The sequence below is a fragment of the Gymnodraco acuticeps genome, unplaced genomic scaffold, assembly GCF_902827175.1.
Source record: "Gymnodraco acuticeps unplaced genomic scaffold, fGymAcu1.1, whole genome shotgun sequence".
In the NCBI taxonomy this organism is placed as follows: Eukaryota; Metazoa; Chordata; class Actinopteri; order Perciformes; family Bathydraconidae; genus Gymnodraco; species Gymnodraco acuticeps.
Window position 1 is genome coordinate 470,380 of NW_022989800.1, and position 17,826 is coordinate 488,205.

At 39.1% G+C, this 17,826-nt stretch overlaps 2 protein-coding genes across 3 annotated transcripts; one reads left to right on the forward strand and one right to left on the reverse strand.

Annotated features, from left to right (window-relative positions):
- Positions 1–6,180: 6,180 nt before the first annotated feature.
- Positions 6,181–9,273, forward strand: prop1 (PROP paired-like homeobox 1). The gene is made up of 3 exons (XM_034224526.1): positions 6,181–6,277; positions 7,497–7,726; positions 8,445–9,273. Exons 1-3 carry the CDS (start codon positions 6,205–6,207, stop codon positions 8,805–8,807), a joined length of 666 nt encoding a protein of 221 aa, XP_034080417.1. The 5' UTR covers positions 6,181–6,204; the 3' UTR covers positions 8,808–9,273.
- A 2,174-nt stretch (positions 9,274–11,447) lies between these two features.
- Positions 11,448–17,413, reverse strand: mcfd2 (multiple coagulation factor deficiency 2, ER cargo receptor complex subunit). 2 transcript variants are annotated; one of them, XM_034224908.1, is made up of 4 exons: positions 17,283–17,413; positions 14,079–14,246; positions 13,776–13,935; positions 11,448–11,604 (listed from the first exon to the last, which is right to left on the reverse strand). In XM_034224908.1, the coding sequence occupies exons 2-4, from the start codon at positions 14,243–14,245 to the stop codon at positions 11,473–11,475; spliced, it is 459 nt and encodes a 152-aa protein (XP_034080799.1). In that variant the 5' UTR covers position 14,246; positions 17,283–17,413; the 3' UTR covers positions 11,448–11,472. The 2 variants fall into 2 exon arrangements, with proteins under 2 accessions (XP_034080799.1, XP_034080791.1); XM_034224900.1 differs by having other exon boundaries at positions 14,079–14,249; positions 17,283–17,404.
- Positions 17,414–17,826: the final 413 nt, after the last annotated feature.

A 17,826-nucleotide genomic window follows, 5' to 3' on the forward strand; every position in this document is an offset into this window, starting at 1 on the left:
GTAAAAACTGGATCCAAACACAGCTGCATGTGTGCGCTTGATCAATACTTTCTTACATTTTCCCACCTCAGGCATAAAATATAAATAATTACTAGGAATTTCCTTGAAAAAATGTAACATGGTTGAAGTTTTTGACAAAAAGTAGGCATGAGACCTTGTTTAGCTAAGATATGGCACCACATGGAAGTCAAGGACATTACAAAATTGTAATATTTTGCAAAACTATTGTTTATTTTTGTAATAAACAATTATTTACTATTATTAATTCATACAACATAGTTGAAAAGTTGAGCTTGTCAATCTTAATCTGAAATATAGGTAAGAGAAGAAACTGACACTTTTGTGATGTAATTCCCTCAATGCAGATCACACATGGACTGATCCATTATTTTAATAGGAGGGTAAATGGTATGGCGTGACGGGGTTGAAACAAACTGAGGGACAATATTGCAATTTCATAGATAATTCAAGTATTTTTTCAGAATTGATTTTTGATCAGTTAAAGTTGACAAGCATGTGATTATATTAGCAGCAACATTTTGGGATAATTGGCCATTTTGATTTGTTTAATATTAAATTAATATGTAATAATGCTTACAACCAATTTTTTTTTAAACAAAATATATATGTAATTGTACATTGTAATGCAAAACAACCTGTTCCATTAATTCATTGCTTTAAAATACATTTTGTAGTTTCCTTTCATTTAAAATGGTTGAGGTAAGCTTGGGGGACTCAAAGGGCACCCGATTGTTTGTCTGAACACCTTGTTTCTCTTGTGCATTAAGAACACTTGTGTTAGGGCATGAATTAACAATAAATAGGTTATATACAGTATAACATACCACGTACTGTCCGCCCTCCTATGCCACCCTGGCATGACCTCTTGCCTCCCCTTTGCCCCCCCATGTAAAATGTTCTAGAACCGCCACTGATTAAACATGTAAGATTATTTAAATGTATTGATTCAGCATCCCACTTTTGTTTAGCTGGGTATTTAAGCTTACACAATGTCACTGAAATGTGACAGAACAACAATCCGTCGGCTATTTGTGCAAATTATCCTTTAATTTTGCTCTTCAACGTCACACAGATGTTGAAAAAAGCCATGGATGTGTTGTTTTAATGCTCTGAGTAAGTCGTCTTTGTTGCATCCATGCTTGTTTCACATTACTACTTAAAGCTAACGAACACACCAAAGTTGGAACCATCGCAAGAGCATGTGAGAGCACCATGCGATCTGTCTTTACTCAAGTCCGATTCCATCTGTAAATGCTTTTTTATTCCTGCTCCTCTTTAACATACTTCTTAACCCAATGATTCCCGCCAATTAAGAGGTTGTCCTGCTTCCTAATTTTTGAGGGACTGCACGACCATAGCAGGAAGCCAGTACCCTGTAATAACAGCAATTTAATAAAGTTTGGCATTCATGAGTACTACGTTGGACTTCTCTCATACATTTGTCTCTGTGTGTGTTTATGTAAGACAGAAAGTAAAACTGGGATAGAAAAAAAACGTTTTTCCATCCAAAGTTGTGTATATCCAATATTTTTCACCTTTCACTGACTTGTGTGCAGATTGAATTACAATGTCCAAAAATATATCAATACACAGCTCAATGACAGTGCAGTTGCACGTACCGGATGCTGCATTGATCAAAGCTGTGACCCCCAAGGATCTCTGCAATGACTCGGTTTCACTGTCACTGATGAAACCAAGATAAATGGCTGTGTATTTATTCTACTTTCCAACGAAAAGAGATCAGATCCACCCCCTGGAGCAATTTTGATATTTGATTTACTTTATTAATCCCCGTGGGGAAATTGTTTCTCTGCATTTGACCCATCGGTTAGGATCAGTGTGCTGCCATTTTGAACGGTGCCCGGGGAGCAGTGTAGGGAACGGTGCCTTGCTCAGGGACACCTCGGTAGCACTTGGTCTTGCCGGGACTTGAACTGGTGACCTTCCAGTTGCCAAGCCAAGTCCACTTCGCCACCACCGCTCTCAATGCTTTAGCTTCCCTCCAGACTTCTCTGCATCTCCTGTCCTGTTCACCACTTACACACCGTGGACACACAGATGATAGATGTTTGCAAAAGATTTCCAGATCCTCTGGCCCTCGCCGCAGACTAATAATAGAAAGATGGAAAGATAAACTTACGGGAACAGAAAAGGGCAGAAGTTTATTCTTTGTGCGCTGTTGGTTTTTGCTGCATTACTTTATGGGTCAGCTGGAATGGCTCAGTGGGAACATTGATATGAGATAGTAGTTTGTTGTCCCTTTACTCGTATATCATAATCTATTTGGCAGTCCTATACATTTTGAGTACCCCAAAGTTTTATGTTAGAAAGGTATTGTAGGGGTTCCCTGCAACTAAAAGCTGCTGGATGCTAACTTGCATATTTTGGGGGCAATTTGCACAATTAGCATAAATTGTGTTAATTAGCTGTTAAAACTGCATTCGGATGCTTAAAATGTCAGAAATGTATTCAGCATCCTCAATAACAAACAAAATCACTACAGAATTGACCAAAACAGCCACGCCATTCTTTAACCATTGTCTGCTATAATGCTAACCAATGCTAATTATGCAAATTGCCCATCATATGCAAGTTAGCATCCGGCAGTTGAATGTGCTAGGGACCCATACTATACATTTACAACCATAAAAGTTTGGGGTACTCAACCTTTCCGGGTTTCAGTGCTGACAACAAGTAGACTATCATGTATTGCGCTCAAACAAAAGGTGTATTTGCAGTGAGAAAAATATGAATTTGTCTCTGAACAGTGCACTTCTGCCTAATTGAAAGAAACAAATCATTCAAGGAAAAGTTCATTGCAATATTTTGATGCTTTTAAATGTCTTGTTCAGCGTCCCACAAACCAATTGGTGGTGTCATGGTGACTTTGTCAACCTGCATTTTTCTTTTGGCCACTTGGAGGTGGTAGAAACAATCTGACCATAATTGTTAAGAAGATGAATTAGACAGTTGCTTATTTTCACATTCAGCAGATTCAGAATATCTCAGGATTTTTAAATTATGTTTCCAGACACCTGGTGGAAATCTAATTCTCACTCTTTTCTTGACTCTTTTTTGGTCTCCACCAGCTCCTGAAGGAACATATCTGTAGCTTTAGCTGCTCAACGTGCTGCATGTTAGCCGTTACCCCTTAGTGTTTACTTCCTGTCTGTCTTCTTCTGTGGATTTATCTGACATCCAGCGCTCAGTTTGTTTATCTCTTTCCTTCTCTTGCGCTGTTTTTTTTTTCTCTACAGTTAAACCATCATGACTCCAACGTTTGTTGCTCGCAACAAATATAAAAATGTAATTCAAAAAGTGTTCCATGGTGTTTTCTGATGGAGTTAACTATTGTTTGTTGTCCACAACTGACGTTAAATATACTGGACTTCTTTTTTTAGGAATAATAGGACTGCACATAGTCCCTTGATCATCCATAGCAGTGGTCTGTTCTCCTGAGCAGCGGTCTGTTAGTGAGAATTAACCTTCAAAATGTCCAAATTCACCAATCAGAATTGAGTATTCATGTTAAAACATGCTAAAACAATAAATTGTCGATACATTGTTATACCGGTTATAGGCAGTTTTAAAGCAACAGGTCACTACCAGGTCACAAAGGAGAGATGCTGTGAAAAAGAATTGATCTTTAAAGCAAAGAAGCCTCTTCACTGCAGTGCAGGAAGGACTGCTGTATTGCTTTACTATAAAGAGTTGCTTTATGGCATTAAACAGAAGGAAGTTCAGACACCAATTCAAGTTTTACTTCACTATTGCTTAATATCTTATAATAGCTTATAATATAGCTTTTTTGTAACTTCAACCAAATTCATGTAGACCCACATCTGGGTTGAAGAAGAGGACATATGGTAACATCCTCTTTGAGACAGGAAGTATAGGGTTTCAGCGAAATATGGTCGTGATTTTGAGAAATAAGAATTCAATACATACAGTTCAATCTTTGAAGAAATGCTCAAATCTCCCAGTGTGGTGAGATCACTTCTAAACCAACCAACCTCTCTCAAACCTTCAAACTAGATAACATATTTTAAGATATGTAAATAATGCTTTATATGATATTAAAAGAGACTGAAGTGGAAGTAAGGACAGCAAACAGACTGGCTGGGGGGAGGGTGGTGTTGTGGGTGAGTTGTTGTCAGAGGATCCGTAGAGGACTTGGTGGCACGGATGCACACACACACGGAAGCTCTTCCAGGACACACAGGACTTGGCCCCCGCAGGCGACGTGTCACGAGGAATCAAATTAGATGTTGCTGCGCAGAGCGGCCAGAACAAAGCCAGGGATTTTCTCAGGGAATCAAAAATAAAGTTGACTTAATCTCAAGGATAATTTGTCAATTCAACCAGAGTTAACATGTAAAGAAGCCCATGTGGCTAATTAAGCGGGTCATTCATTCGCTGCATTTTGTCTATTACACTTTCCTGGAAAGGTATCCTCGGCCTATAGGGGGGGGGGGGTCAATCTACTGTATCAGTGTGACACATGTCCAGTCTGCGTTTGAACTTGTGATTTACTGGTTCTTAGTAATCTCATGTATCGCACAGGCTCAAATGGCTTATGATTTGAACAACGACACACAAATTATATTAAATTAGAAATGTGATCTCGACAATAGCTTCCATGCTAAATGTGCCCATACTTGAATAGTTTTTAAGTACATATTACCGCCACTATACATTTATACAAATAAATATAGACCGTGATGAATTACTGTCTTGTTTGAGCCCTGATAAAAAGCCAGCTGCTGCTCTCCAGCTATGTGAGCCCTCTCCTGTCATGACTCAGTGCTGAGTGGGACATTAGGGGGTCTCTTCCTAGTATCCGGCTCAGTGTTAGATGGACGTGCATGCATTTCTACATTGGCTCTGGACTGAGTTTAGCCTCATGGGAACTGCTCATAGCAGCCGGCGTCCCGAGAGGTGGCAGGGGAGTTCAGCTGAGTTAATCCAGCAGACAGGGTGCCCTGTCAGTCAAGGCGCGGGGACTGACCTGAGAGGGGTTGTGTTTGTGGAAGGCTGGGGAGTGTAGTCAGCTGGGTGGTCCTCCCCCCCCCCCCCCCCCCCCCACACACCCCCCCCTCCCGTTTAAAAAAATATATATAGGCAAATGAGGATTCTGACTTCCGCATGTGCCAGGTTTGGTAATTTAGCCTGACGTGAGAGAGCCACCTGGTGGTCACATGGGCAGTTGCATCTCCGAGACAATCCAAAAAGTGAACAGAAATGTAACATTAATAGCAGAAACAAATGGGAAAGACATTACATTTTTTTCATCCATTATTGTTTTAATTGTTTTAATTAATTAGATTTGGTTTATTTATTTTGTTTTCAGCAAATACAACCTAAACACACAAATAACCAATATACTGTAAAGTAAACAATAAAAAGTCATTACTTTCAAGCAGTGTCAACCAAAGCAGTGAAAGTGAAAAGGAGATGGCTTAAGACGTATCTTATCACGCATACCATTACATTATTTGTACAATTCCAAATAATTGTGTACACTGGAAATGAAAGAAATAAACAAAATACAATTTTATTTTATTTCATTCAAAATAACAAAATGATTTACTCGCAAAAAGTTGCAAACAAAAAAAAACCTAAAAGAATCTGTGTTAATGATCTTATTTTTAAATATTGTTTTGAATCTATTAAGTCTCTTACAAATGGGTACACAAATCAACCTCTTTGTTCAAATGTTTGGTTTCCATTTCTATTTATTTTTGTAAACATGCAAAAGCCTCCTTATTCATACTAAATCACTCACATTTGAAAAAACTCCTGGCTTAAGTCTGAAAACATCTATTATTGTGCAGTTTTTATACATCCAACATATCTCTACCATTGATATGATGATTTAACTTTTCTAAATTTAGAAAAGATATGCTTTACCTTCAACCAGGCATTGTGCATATTACTTTTAATATATATTATATTTCAAAGTGAATATCTACCCTCAAATAACCATGAAACGGCAGCTAGTGATCATGTTCAAATCTTCCATTGTATATGTACCCTGATATCTGAAACGTTTATATAAAGTAAATGCAGTAAGTCCACCAACCAGCGCTGTGCTTTGGTAAAGGTACAGGACAGGTAAAGGTGAAGCGGGAGGGTTGGACATGTGAGTGTGTGGTCAGTGTGTGTGCAGATGTTCCTGCAGTGATGGCTCAGCAGGTGAAGGTAGCAGCAGCCGCAGAGCTCTACTCTGACATGGAGACTGTCAGCTCCACTGCAGGTGAGTCAAAAACTGTTTGATTTGTATTATCAGTCCATCATGTCATCCACCAATGATAGAATATCCTGTACAAAACAGCAAAACAGAGAGACCTGGAAACAATCTATCTTACTTGCCATTTTTTCAAAAACAGAAAAGGTACAGTGTAGATCAAAGTTAAAGTAAAAACTAGTAGACTTGCATAATAAAGAGGCGAGCACACGTTAATAAAAACAAATCTAATATGTACCCATCCATGGTAAATCGTACGAAGCAGCATTTTATAATAGTAATTTCACATGTAAAACTATTGAAGGAAATACATTGTCTCCCACAGTTTAAGTTTTTTAAGAGGACTTTAAATGTCATTAACATCAAAATTATTGTATTCATTGCTATGACATTGACTGCCATCAAAACGTATGTCAGAAATGTATTCTCTAAGGATAATCTTCATGAGATAACAATCGAGAAAACAGTGTGAGCATAAATCCCTTGAGATATCCTCCTGTTTTCCCCAAATTAAACAAATGGAAAAAATGAACAGTGCAAGATCTAGTGTTATATTACACAACAATGACACAACAAATAACCAGAAACAACCACGAAATAAGGAAAATTGTTAAATTTAACAATGTCCATCTTTACTTTGACTACCAGCGCAAAACATTGTCTCATAGCTGCTTTAAAATAAAAATGTTGCCATAAAAAACTGCACTGTACCTTAAATTGTATTAGTTACCAATTGAATGAGGACATGTACTTTAATAACAGTATCAAAATATTAGTGAAGTGATGTTCTATTTAACCCAATCTAACAGTTTGAGTAAGTAACCAGGTTTGGTAAAATAAGATACTCGAAATCTTTGTGGGAAAAATAAATCTATACAATTTGGTAAAGTCATGAATTAGCTTGTTCTGTCTCCTCCCTCACCGCCATGCTGTGAACAGACGAGGTCAGCTCAGTGCACCAATCTGTCCGATTAGTCACTTTGTGGTAATAATCTTCAGTCAAATCCCCCAGTTTCTGGTATCTTTTTCTCACGAGCTTCCCTTTGGCAGCTAAAGCTCCGTGGCTCTCAGGTTGCCTGGTGGCAGTGGGAACCATAAAGTCAGTGTAATCCCTCTTTTTTCAGACAGTCATTGGTGAAATGGGCCCTTACAAGTTCAGGCCACAGGAAACAGGAGCTGGAGAATTGTCTCCCGAAAAGTAAAAGTATTTTCTTCCTCCTGAGAACAGATATAGGAGAGTCGCTGAGGAAGGGCTCTTTGTGTGAGACCTCCATGGGGGTCGGCTTGGGCAGGCGGAGCCGGGCCTACCCCTCCCCGGCCCGGAGACGACACCGCACCACCTTCAGCCACAAGCAGCTGGAACATCTGGAGGTGGCCTTTGGACAAAACCAGTATCCTGACATCTACTACAGAGAGGAGCTGGCTCGTGTTACCAAGCTCAACGAGGCTCGCATACAGGTGGGACCAGCTGATAGGGAGAGGCTGGGGGCGGGTGCAACACTTTTTGCGTTTCTCTCTATTATTTTGAGACTATAGAGTGGTGCAGTAAACCCTAAAGTCCTAATACCCGGAAATTAGTTAGCATTCACCACGGCACTTCCAGATCCCTTCTCAAAGTTTGTGAACGTGTTATTGGTAAGAGGCCTAAATGAGTGCACACAAGCTTAAGCGATTTCCCCCTTTTGTTCTACGACAAAAAATACGTCAGTCGATGCACCACTCGGGAATGTCTGTTAACAAGTGACTAAATAAACTACCAGATGTCATCAAGCTAAACTTTAGCCACCTTTAGCTTAGCGGTGGTAACGTGAAGTAATGTGACTGTGATTAAATGTGCTTAAAGCCAAATCTTTATTTTATTTTTGTATTTCGTTTCATGCAACATTTTTACAATACATCTTTTAGGTATTGGTCAAATTTAAATATGTATTTTAAATGTATGAAGGATTTTGGTTATCAGAGAAACAAGCTACGCAGACGTAAGCCACGCCGAGCTGCTTTAAGAAATTACATTTTAATATGAACTTGCTTTACTCTGTGTTTTTACTGGCTTTAATTTACTGGTGAGTTTGCTTTGGAGAGGACACATCTGTGGAACTATTGGTGGTCTAGTAAACATTTTAATAACAATGTTTCTGTCTTTGTCTTTAACCTGTCCTGGTCTCTGTCTCAGCAGGTTTGGTTTCAGAACAGAAGAGCCAAGCAGAGGAAGCAGGAGCGAGCCTCCCACAAGGTTCTCCCTGTGGGTAGGATGTCGGGCCACAGGGCGCTGCTGGGGGGGATGCAGGTCCAGCCCCCCACCATGGCCCGGCAGTACTACACCCAGTCCCTGGCTCACATCCCCCGCCTCCCCCCTATGCTGCCCTCCGGGGCGTACCCCTGCCACCCGGGCCAATGTCCCTGCCCCATTGTCCCATCACAGCCAGCCCCCCCGCGGCAGCATGAGGACTGGTACAGCCCGCTGAGGGGCAACCTCCCCTCCCCCATGTTCACCCTGGCCTCCATGCAGCCTCTGGACCCCGCCTCACACTGGAGCTGAGAAGTAACATACCTATAAAGCCAAATATTACATTAAAATAACTTTTAGACAATTCAGTGATCGTCATAATTTAACGGGAAACTCATTTCATTTTCACATCATATCAAAAGTCGGAAGTTTCAAATAGCCTTAAATGTGTAGAATAGTATCAAAATCTGAACCTGAAGTGGTAAAATGCTAACTCATTTCTGGCTTTGGGACTCATTCCTGCACCATTCTATTTCTTTCACAATATGTTCAGCCATTACATGTTCATCCTTACCATGTTTTAAGTTATGTATAGCACATAATGTGAAACTTGATTTTTTAAAAACCCTTTTTAGTCAATCTGACAATAAAGGTAATTTTTCTCGAGTGCCTTTTAAACGTGATTTCATGAATGCAACGTGGTAGGAATTCCTTTACCATAATCTAATTTAAAAAAAACACATGTGAAATTCTTTAGATGATACTTTTTAATATCTCACATTTCAAAGACAACATGTCTTTTTTGATATATTGATTGATGAATCAATACTGGATGACACGATATAGAATTCATTTATCCAGCAAAAAAAGATGGATTCAATAAAGATCGACACACACACACAGACCTGACATGTTTGATCTGTTTCTGTTTTAAAAGGCAGCTAATGATTTTTACTGGAAATCTGTCCGATCTCTAAACAGCTGCATCAACCAGTGTGCTTTGAGTGGAGCTTATCCAGTGATGAAGGAGCAGCAGTATGGCGCTGCTGCTTTACATTCACTCTGTGAGACTTATGTCAAGTATCAGCTGGCTACAGTGAAGCAGATTGTGATTGGCTCATATATTTATTATGCTATTATACAGAAGTTATAAGAGGCAAGTGAAAGAAAAAAAACGAGTGATCCATTTATGTACTGATTGTTGCTGATGATTTGATTACTTTAACACAGATGAAACATACAGTTTGGCCGGGATAATATTTCTAAGATCCTTCATTGTATTATGACAGTTGGAAACAAAAGTTTTGCCAGCTGATTTTTTGTGCGTGTTTTTCATTATAATACTTATTTTGGCCACAAAGGGGCACCAAAACTCAATGTTTTAAAAGAGAAAAAAAATATTTATGTCTTTTTTACAAACCAAAGTGTGGTCATCAAAATCTTGATTCCACTTGATTCTAGAGAAAAAACAAAAACTTAGCTGACAAAAACGTTTTTCCATCCGCTTTCACACATTTTTTTAAAGTAACTCAAATTATCCTTGCCAGAGGTTTTTTTTCACCTTGCCAAGCCTTTTCCCCCAAACTGTTTCATAGAAGTAGAGGAAAATAAACGTCTGCAATATCATTTTATGCAGGCAAAAACTATTTCTTGGCTCCTTCATTTGCCTCTCAGGGCTTCCGTAATTCTCATGGAGCTATAGCCATAGAAAATAATTTATATTTGGTGCCCAGCGAGCAACCTCAAAAATAAACTAACCTCATCAGTTCTGCAAAGTTTACACACACACACACACACACACACACACACACACACACACACACACACACACACACACACACACACACACACACACACACACACACACACACACACACACACACACACACACACACACACACACACACACACACACACACACACACACACACCACACACACACACACACACACACACACACACACACACACACACACACACACACACACACACACACACACACACACACACACACACACACACACACACACACACACACACACACACACACACACACACACACAGCTGATCAAGTCAAGGCCACTTTCAAGCATCTCATCCTCATCACAAACAGCACATGTGATTCACAGAAGGAATCTTTGGTCCACCATGGTGAGCGTCACACAGCGAGGGTGTGTTTGCTCGTGTTATAAGTGTGTTGTACCCCTCAAAGAAGGACACGCACTATAGAGGTCCTGTATGTAAGAGGGCCAATTCACCCAAAATTACAACATCAATTCTCTCGTTTCCCTTTAGTAGCAATGCAAGAAGTTTTGGCTGTCATTTGCCACTGTGTTATTGATAGTTGTACTAGTACTAAATGAAAGTATTGGGCTTTAATTGTATCAGACTTTTTCAAGCAGTATCTCTAGAAAAAAAAATATCATAATAATACATTTTTATAATCAAATTAAAGTTATGTCATTTTTCAACCCATAAATGAGAGAAAATGCTGTTTCAGCCCTTAAATAATGGTTTCCCGCATTTAACTGTTTTGTATCATATTCAATGAGGGTATGTATCTGTGGTTAGAAACCCATCAGGGGTTAATAGAAAACTGCGTTTGTTAGTGATATTGGTTGAACCGACTCTTTAAAAAAAAGGCATGATTTCAAGGAATCTACAAAGAAATGTCCCTGTACGTGTTCACCAGTCAGTCTCGCATCACGCCATTTTGTTTTCCCCTTCTTTTTTGTTACTTAATAAATTAAATTAAACGCTTAACCAAATGAACTGAGACCATCTTGGACATCACTTGAAAAAAACATGTCCATATTTCCAAAACTCCAGGCTAACTGACTTATTACTCTGACTGATGGCCTGTGAGAGAGAAAGCAGAGGTTAAACGTTGGTGGCAGCTCCTCAGCTCTCTCCCCTCTCTGCAGATTCCTTGCCGTTGTTGTTGTTGTTTTTGTTGACATGAAGAATTTCAGATACCTCACTCCAGTGATTTGGCAAACTCTGCATAATCTATATACCCGTCATTGTTTTTGTCGTCGTCCTTAAGAACATCATCGATAAGGACGATGAGGTCCTCCTCTTTCATTGGCTGGCTGTGCTCCCCTCTCTCCTGAGAAAGATATAAGAAGATAAAATGCGGTTTATCACTGTATATGTGTAGCAACCACTCATTATTTACGAGATAGATTTGGTTATTTATATCCGCATGGAAAGTGATCTGGGTTTCTGTTTAGTGTTGCTTTTCTTTTGCAAGTTTTCTGAAATCTGAAAGTGAGTTGAATGGTATCTAAGAAGATCAGAAAAAGTTGCAGCCATCATTGTAGTTGACATTTTTCTAATATTGTAAACTTTCATAAAACATTTAGATTCTTAAAAGCAAATTAATTCCAGCTGCTATACCATCCGTGGTTGTTAAAGCAGAGGAAACAAGGTCACAGTTTACTTGATGGGAGTGGCACTTCTTTAAATAGATTACAATGAGGGAACCATTTAAAATGTGTTTTGCAGTTTGGAAAAGCTTTTCATTAATGATAAGCGTTTACTCTTACTAAAGTATATGATATATAAACGTATAAACACTAGGGATGTAACGATATACCGAATATCGCGGTAAATAAAAGTCCCAATACGGTCGTGAGACTGACAAAATCGACCGCGATTTTCTTTTTTTTATTAATTTAAAAAGAAAAAAAAAAAAAATGTAAACACTTTTTTTTGTTTTAAACCTTTATTTAACCAGGTGGTCCCATTGAGATCATCGATCTCTTTTTCAAGAGAGACCTGTCCAACATGGCAGCAAGTAGGTTACAACATGAACATAAAACGACAGAACACAAAAGGACATCGTATTTACAGGGCTACATTTACACACCTAGAGACATTGACAAGTACCAACAGTATATGTATATCTCGCCCTGTCAATAAGCCTCACCTTCTTGGAAAAACTGTATTGTTTTTGAAGTGGTGGAGAGACAATGCACAGTTTGACCCACTGCTGTCACCCATGGCCAAAGCATATCTCTCCGTCCCACTGAGGTGGCGTTAGACTTTTTCACTGTCCGTCATTTTTGACAGACAGGATCGTAAAATGTCCGTCATAATCCCTTATTACCCGTCGGGTCTGAACAGTTCACGGGGGGGGGGGCGGTGTTATGCCGTGTGTGCATGCACCTCGCGGGAGCGCACACAGCGTAAAGCAAAACCTCCCAGACATGTACGGCAAAGTACGGTTTGGAAACTATATCATTTCCTTTTGGAGGGCATGCATAACACGGCATAACACCAGAGCCTCGCTGCGGGGAAACGTTGGCGCTGTTCCGAGTTTGTTCTAATCTGTCAAAATGACAGACTGCTTTCAGATTTTTCCGTCATTGTTAAATAAAATATTCGGTTAACGCGACCACTGCTGTCCCAGCAACATCAGTACCAAGCGAGAGAGTTTTTTCCAGAGCAGGGGATATTGTAAATGCCCAAACATCCCAGCTTATAAATACCTGGAAATGTGGACATTCTCATATTCCTAAAAACCTGTCTGATGATGCTGAGTGAGTGACTAGTGAGTTTGAGTTGAGTTACTTGAAAAACTAAAGTGAAACTTGATTTATTTTATTGCAGGGTCTGATTATTAAATGTCCTTGTTTATTTGTGAGATGCAGTGGCACAAAGAAAATGCCTACTTTGTTTGGTAGTACTATAGGTACAAAACACTGGTTTTCTTATTCCAGTCTGTTACTGTCCTACTAAAATGCTGTACAAATCAGATTTATTATTTAATAAAGAAACATTTTCCGAGTAAAAAAAAAATGTATTGGAAAAAAAAAAAAGTGAATTTTTTTTTCTTTATTATTCAATATCGCGATAAATACCGTACCGTGGACTTGTTATCGCGATATTATTGTACCGTGAGTTTTTGGTATCGTTACATCCCTAATAAACACACATGTCCTCTTTAGTCCATCCTCTAGGCGAGACACCTGTCTTCTTTTAGACAAGTGTAAAGGAAACCTAAAAAATAGATATTTTAAAGTTGCATCTGTACATTTGTAGTAAGCAATAGATGGTACCTCCTTTGACTAATGAAATGTAACTTTTCAGAAAACATTTAATTAAAAAAAGATTGTCTTAATGTTAGTGATCAAGTAGGGAATACATGTTAACACTTTCATGCCCATATACTACATTAGTTAAACACTTATCCACCTGAAGCATGTCCCCTTAACATAAGAGACATTTCCACCACATCCAAAATAATACAAAAAAACATTTCATACGTATACCCACCTCTCTGTGCACATGTGAGATGGCTGTGGCCAGCTCCAGCCCGTCCAGCAGGTCGTTGCCGTCGTAATCGTGCATCTTGAAGTAGTGCAGCTGAAGCTCCTGTGGCGTCATGTCCGTCTCCGGTTTGTCTATCACTCCCTCTAAATGCTCCATGATGTGGCTGGGAGACAAGAAGAGGACAGTCAAATCAACACAGATTACATAGACAGTGGAGCCAAACGTGTCCAAAGTCCTCCATTCTGAGCAAACAAGTCCTGCATGGAGCTGTCAGAGAACATGTTGGAATGTGGACACAACACTCACTCTTTGTCCTGGACCATGTTTCTGTCCAGGTGACCGTGAGAGGTCACGTGCGCGGCACTCTCCACCACCTGCTGCTGATGCTGCTGCTCCACCTCCGAGTGGACACACAGTAGATAGGAGGACAGGAGGAGCAGCAGACCCCCCCACCGAGAACTACACCGCCTCATTCTGCTGGGCACAGAGACAAAGACAGCAAGTTAAAGTGGACCTATCATGCTATATTTGAAAAATATATTGTAGGGCCATACCTATATAAAACATGTCTGAGACGTTTTTTTTTCAAAATACCAAACAGATCACCCATTGTAGCCATGCCTCATACTGCTCAAACCCATCTTTTGCAGCCCTGTTAGAGAAACGTGGATCTTGGGTCCTTAGCTTGAAAAAATAAAGAAGAGGAGGCGGAGCTAATGCCTGATCAGAATTCTACCGGAGATAAAGTTCAATTCTGTTGTGATAAAACGCCATCCTGTTTAAACCATGTCAAGGATTATTTCTGAAACAGTATGGAGCTCAAAGGCTTTTTCTCTTGCAGGTTTATCACAAGGTGAGTTCATTTTTTGTGCTCTACACCAGTGATTCTCAAATGGGGGTACGCGGACCCCTAGGGGTAAGTCGGGGTACTGCAGGGGGTACGTGAGATACAAAAAAAAAAAGTGAATAAAAAAAATAGCATGCATGATTACGAAAATAATCTTAGTACAATAAGTTATATAGAAAACGCAATTGTATATAAAATATTCCTAGAACCACCAAGGGGGTACTCATATAAACATTCAAATGTGTGTATTGTATTTTATAGTTTTTCATAATGTATTATTTCGATTCACTTCAATTGAAAAACTCCTTGGAAAAATCTGTTTTAAAAAAATGTGTTTTTTTTCATGCATAAAGGGGGAAATATCCAGTTTGTTGTAATTCATACATGAAGGAGTTAATAAATCACACACTGATGGAACATCACTATATTGTAATGATTTGTATAGGCTTTTTCTATCAAAAATGTTGGGGGTCGGTCAGGGGGTACTTGGCTGAGAAGATGTTTCAAAGGGGGTACATTACTGAAAAAGGTTTGAGAAGCACTGCTCTACACAGTACAGGTTAGCTCTGAGTGTTAGCGAGGCTTGCTAATGTAAACAAAGACGAGATTACATCCAAAACACGTCAGGCATTGTTTCTGATAGCAACTTTCCGTCCATCCGACGTCACAGTGGATGGACACGTCACAGCGGATGGAAATCTGTATCCGCTCGTTGTACACCCGTTTGTAAAAGATTTGGGTACAGAGGAAAAGAGAGAGGGTTTTATTTTCTGACGCTGCGTGAGTTCCCCAACGCACCGGGGACACATGTATACAATACATCACAAAGTGCATTTTGCATGATAGGTCCCCTTTAAGACTACTGTGTTGTATAAATCGATGGTCCATAGTACATTATACACTCACTGGCCACTTTATTAGGTACACCTGTTCAACTGCTCGTTCATGCAAATATCTAATCAGCCAATCACATGGCGCAACTCAATGCATTTAGACATATAGACATGGTCAGGCCACCTGCTGAAGTTCAAACTGAGCATCATAATGGGGAAGAAAGGTGATTTAAGTGACTTTGAACGTGGCAAAGTTGGTGCCAGACGGGCGGGTGTGAGTATTTCACAAACTGCTGATCTACTGGGATTTTCACACACAAAAAAAGGGTTTACAGAGAATGGTATGAAAAAGAGAAAAAATCCAGAGGGCGGCAGATCTCTGGCCGAAAAAAGGGCTTGTTGATGCCAGAGGCCAGAGGAGAATGGCCCGACTGGTTCAAGAAGATAGAAAGGCAACAGTCACTCAAATAACCACTAGTTACAACCAAGGTCTTCAGAAGACCATCTCTGAACACACAACATGTGGAACCTTGAAGCAGATGAGCTACAGCAGCAGAAGACCACACCGGGTGCCACTCCTGTCAGCTAAGAACAGGAAACTGAGGCTACAATTTGCACGGGCTCACTATAATTGGACAATAGAAGATAGGAAAAATGTTGCCTGGTCTGAATGGCGACATCCGGACCGCAGGGTCTGGGCAGGGCTGCACGATTAATTGAAAAATATATTCAATGACAATGGTGGGATTTTGGGAGGTTCATATACCACAAGGTTACATAAAAGTTAACTGGAATATTAACATTTTTGGTATCATATTTGTCATTATCATTGAAAAATATGTTAAATTATTGTGGTGGGATTTTATTTGTTCGGATCTCTATGAAAGAAATACGTTTTTCTTACAACTTGTAAGTCAAAATATCTCTGCAGCTCCATATTAATTAATTACATTTTGTATTTAAAACATATTTAGCCTTTATCAAATGTTGTTGCTTCTTGCAATGTTATATTGCACTTGCCGTATTGCGATTTCGATCAAATGTTGGTAGAAACAAATGTTCACATTTGTTTCTACCTTTCAACAGTCTGCTTCCTTCACACCCTATTTCCCAATTAATTCATATCCATTTATGACAATCAGAATCTGGTTTACAGGTTTTCCCATTCCAGGAATGTACTGGTCTATTGATGTGTACATAATAGCATAGAAGACAAATATGATATCATGTAAATATGAATAAAATACAAATTAGTTAAATATAACTATGTAACGTTGTATAAGAAAATTATAATGAAAATAAAAAGGAGCAAGCAGTTTGTGCATGAATATGCAAAATTGTCCCAGGATTGTGCAAAGATCCACAGCATCAAGTATACAAAATAATGTGCAACGCACACATTTAATTCTTAACTATAATTTAAGAGAGCCTTCTTAAATGGATAATTGCGCCACAGTCCCAACAGAGGAGACAATATTTAGTTAAGTCGTGATTGTAAATCAAAATTGTGCAATTATGGAAACATTCAGCCATATGTTGTTAGGAGGCAAAGACAATAACCTTTTAAAACAATGGGATGAATATCGATATTTAATTGCTGTGAAATATAACATGGAGTTTCATACTGTATGTAGCACGAGGTTATATAACAACCGTTATCTTAAGTCAAAGTTAATAGAAATATTAACGTTAGCAGAAAGGATGGCTGTAATAACATTTGTTAGCATGAAGCTTCGTTCCACTGCGTTGAAATATCATTATCTGTTAAATGCACAAACCATACAATACGTACAGTGATGTAATTACTTAAAGGGTCATTGTAATACTTACACGGTAATGATTTGTATCTCCACTTGACTCGGTAGACAGTTATGTTGATTTAGTTGTTGCCTCTCAAAAATGATCTGTAAGAGCCTTTTCGGACTGAGTGGCTTGCCGTAGCTGCTCTTGGACACGACAGCTCATCGTGATTGGTTAAAGTAGTCAAAGAGTATACAGCCGGAGCAAGAAGACTCCCCATACTGTTAACCTCGCTAGACGCAACAGGAATACTACATTGCTATTTCAAGCTTCCTACGATTAAATTATTGTATTATATTTATTTTTAATTTATTTTATCATACCATGTAATTGTTCTGAGATCAAGTTTAAGGTTGTAGCAAGACAATAATACAGCCATAACACCTAGAAATACCTTCAAGTTGGATTACAATTGCTTCCTTCGTGTTTTACATGTTGGCAGTACACCGGGTGAAGTCTCTTTAGTACATTATGTATTGCTGACACGAACTAACCTTTTTATAATTTCCAAAAATATTGCCATTTTCGAGTTGTAATTTGTTAGAACTGTACAAATGTTATTTTACAGGGGACA